Genomic DNA, 2760 nt, shown 5'->3' with positions numbered 1-2760 from the left:
TGCAAAGCTGGCCAGCTTTGGGTGTTTTCAGTATTGATTGGGGTGTTCTGAGATTCTAAAATAGAAGGAACTCTCTTTAAGATTGAAGACATCCTTGCACAGTCTGGCTTCCTTCCATAGAAATCATTTCTCATGTTTCTTCTAGTCATTTCTGAGAAAGGACAAGTTGCCCACAGGTCCGTGTCACCAGACAGGAGTCGGTGGAGGAAAGGGGCACACCGGGATCCCAGGGCCACCAGGAACGGGGGGGACCAGCCTGGACTTCCTGGCGGGCTGGTGGGACCAGAGTTAAGGGACAGTCACAGGTCAGATCACGTGAAGCTGCAGGTCAGAACAGCAGCGGAGGTTGGCAACAGACAGGTCAGAAGACAGGACTGGCAGAGGAGTCGGGCCTGACTGGCAGAGGCCGGGAACTCTGCACGCACTTGCTCCTCCGGGTGGAAATGGCCTTTAAAACTAATATTAGTGGTTGCTCGTCATTCCCCCTTCCTTGTAGGTGGGAGCTGGCAGGGAGCGAAGAGGAAGGGGACGCAGAAGCCTAGAGTGCTGGCCAGTTGAGTACCTATTAATTAAGGCTTGATGATAAATAGATGTTATTTATCTAATGACGAATCCCGAGCTGTCATTCCGCTGCATGGGTCCATGCTATGCCCACAGTGACACCTACGGAATTTATGACGGGGACTGTGCCTTAAAAAGAATGACCACGGGGATCCCTGGGTGGCTCAGCGGTTTAGCGCCTGCCTTTGACCCAGGGCGTGATCCTGGAGCCCCGGGATCGGGTCCCACGTCGGACTCCCAGCATGGAGCCTGCTTCTCCTTCCACCTCTGTCCCTGCCCCCCCCTTCTATGTCCATCATGAATGAAAATAAAATATTTTTTTAAAAAAATGAACACCTGACTCCAGCCCTTCTAGATACGACAAAAGAAAAATGCTACCACCATATGTAAGGCCACTCACGAGTTGCAGCCCTTATTGCCCTCCCCCTATGCACACACCCACATGCACACCCTTTAGATTTTTTTTGGGGGGGTATAGTATACTTTATTGATGGTACATGACAAGGTAGGGCTCCCCACGCCCCTCCCCTTCCCTGGGGTCTGGGATGTAAATTGGAGGTCAGGAGATTCTCAGTGTGTTGGGATTAAGTTGGGGCAGGGACTTCCCAGCAGCTGAGGGCCTCTCTGTTCCTCTTGTTCTTTTTTTTTTTTTTTTTAGATATTTTAAATTTTATTCATGAAAGACAGAGAGAGAGAGAGAGAGAGAGGCAGAGACACAGCAGAGGGAGAAGGAGGCTCCATGCAGGGAGCCTGACATGGGACTTGATCCCAGGTCTCCAGGATCACACTCTGGGCTGAAGGTGGCACTAAACCACTGAGCCACCCGGGCTGCACTCTTCCTCTTGCTCTCGCTGGGGCTGGTGGTCCAGGAGGCCTCCTTGGAGGCCATGTGGACCATGAGGTCCACCACCCGGTTGCTGTAGCCAAATTGATTGTCATACCAGGAAATGAGCTTGACGAAGTGGTCATTGAAGGCAATGCTAGCCCCGGCGTCGAAGGTGGAAGAGTGGGTGTCACTGTTGAAGTCACAGGAGACAACCTGGTCCTCAGTGTAGCCCACGATACCCTTGAGGGGGCCCTCCGATGCCTGCTTCACCACCTTCTTGATGTTGTCATATTTGGCAGCTTTCTCCAGGTGGCAGGTCAGACCCACAACTGACACGTTGGGGGTGGGGACACGGAAGGCCATGCCAGTGAGCTTCCCGTTCAACTCAGGGATGACCTTGCCCACAGCCCCGGCGGCACCAGTGGAAGCAGGGCTGATGTTCTGGGCATCTCCCCGGCCATCACGCCACAGCTTCCCAGAGGGGCCGTCCACAGTCTTCTGGGTGGCAGTGATGGCATGGACAGTGGTCATGAGGCCCTCCACGATGCCGAAGTGGTCATGGATGACTTTGGCTAGAGGAGCCAAGCAGTTGGTGGTGCAGGAGGCATTGCTGACAATCTTGAGGGAGTTCTCATACTTCTCGTGGTTCATGCCCATCACAAACATGGGGGCATCAGCAGAAGGAGCAGAGATGATGACCCTCTTGGCCCCGCCCTTCAAGTGAGCCCCAGCCCTCTCCATGGTAGTGAAGACCCCAGTGGACTCCACAACATACTGAGCACCAGCATCACCCCATTTGATGTTAACGGGATCTCGCTCCTGGAAGATGGAGATGGACTTCCCGTTGATGACAAGTCTCCCGTTCCCAGCCTTGACCTTGCCGTGGGATTTGCTGTGGGTAGAATCATACTGGAACATGTACACCATGTAGTTGAGGTCAATGAAGGGGTCATTGATAGCAACAATATCCATTTTGCCCGAGTGCACATCTGTCCTTGTGAGAGCGCTGCAGCTGTAGAGCTGCTCACCGGCGTGGGGACATCGTGCAAGGTGTTACCAGGCCCGTCGAATCTGTAAAGTGCTGGCGAACCGTGTCCAAGTGAGACTGTCTGACCAGCTCTGACGGACAGAAACGGCAGTTTCACGTGTGCTGTGAGACCCAGTGGAATGTAAAATGGTTCAAATGGTACCTGACCTACTGGAAGCAGTTACTCCGCTCCGGTTATGACGCTCAGACTTTTGAAAGATGTGTTTGCCCAAGGAAAGCAAGCCGATGCGGCCCTCTTCTCCCGAGTCCCAAGTAGACCCTGCTCATTTACTATGGGACTCCTTTTCACCGAGCCCAGGGGCTAATGGAAACCCTTTGAAGGTAA

General features: G+C 53.3%; 1 protein-coding gene across 1 annotated transcript; it reads right to left on the bottom strand.

Moving 5' to 3' along the window:
• Window positions 1-1441: 1441 nt before the first annotated feature.
• On the bottom strand, window positions 1442-2383 carry LOC129508850 (glyceraldehyde-3-phosphate dehydrogenase-like; the record flags this gene model as incomplete). Its single annotated transcript, XM_055324060.1, has 1 exon — window positions 1442-2383. A coding segment is annotated over exon 1 (918 nt), but the record flags the coding sequence as incomplete, so codon positions are not given.
• Window positions 2384-2760: the final 377 nt, after the last annotated feature.

This window comes from Nyctereutes procyonoides, unplaced genomic scaffold (genome assembly GCF_905146905.1).
Source record: "Nyctereutes procyonoides isolate TBG_1078 unplaced genomic scaffold, NYPRO_anot_genome, whole genome shotgun sequence".
NCBI lineage: Eukaryota > Metazoa > Chordata > Mammalia > Carnivora > Canidae > Nyctereutes > Nyctereutes procyonoides.
Note: the sequence above shows the minus strand (reverse complement) of the source record. Positions and strands in the feature narration are given on the sequence as shown.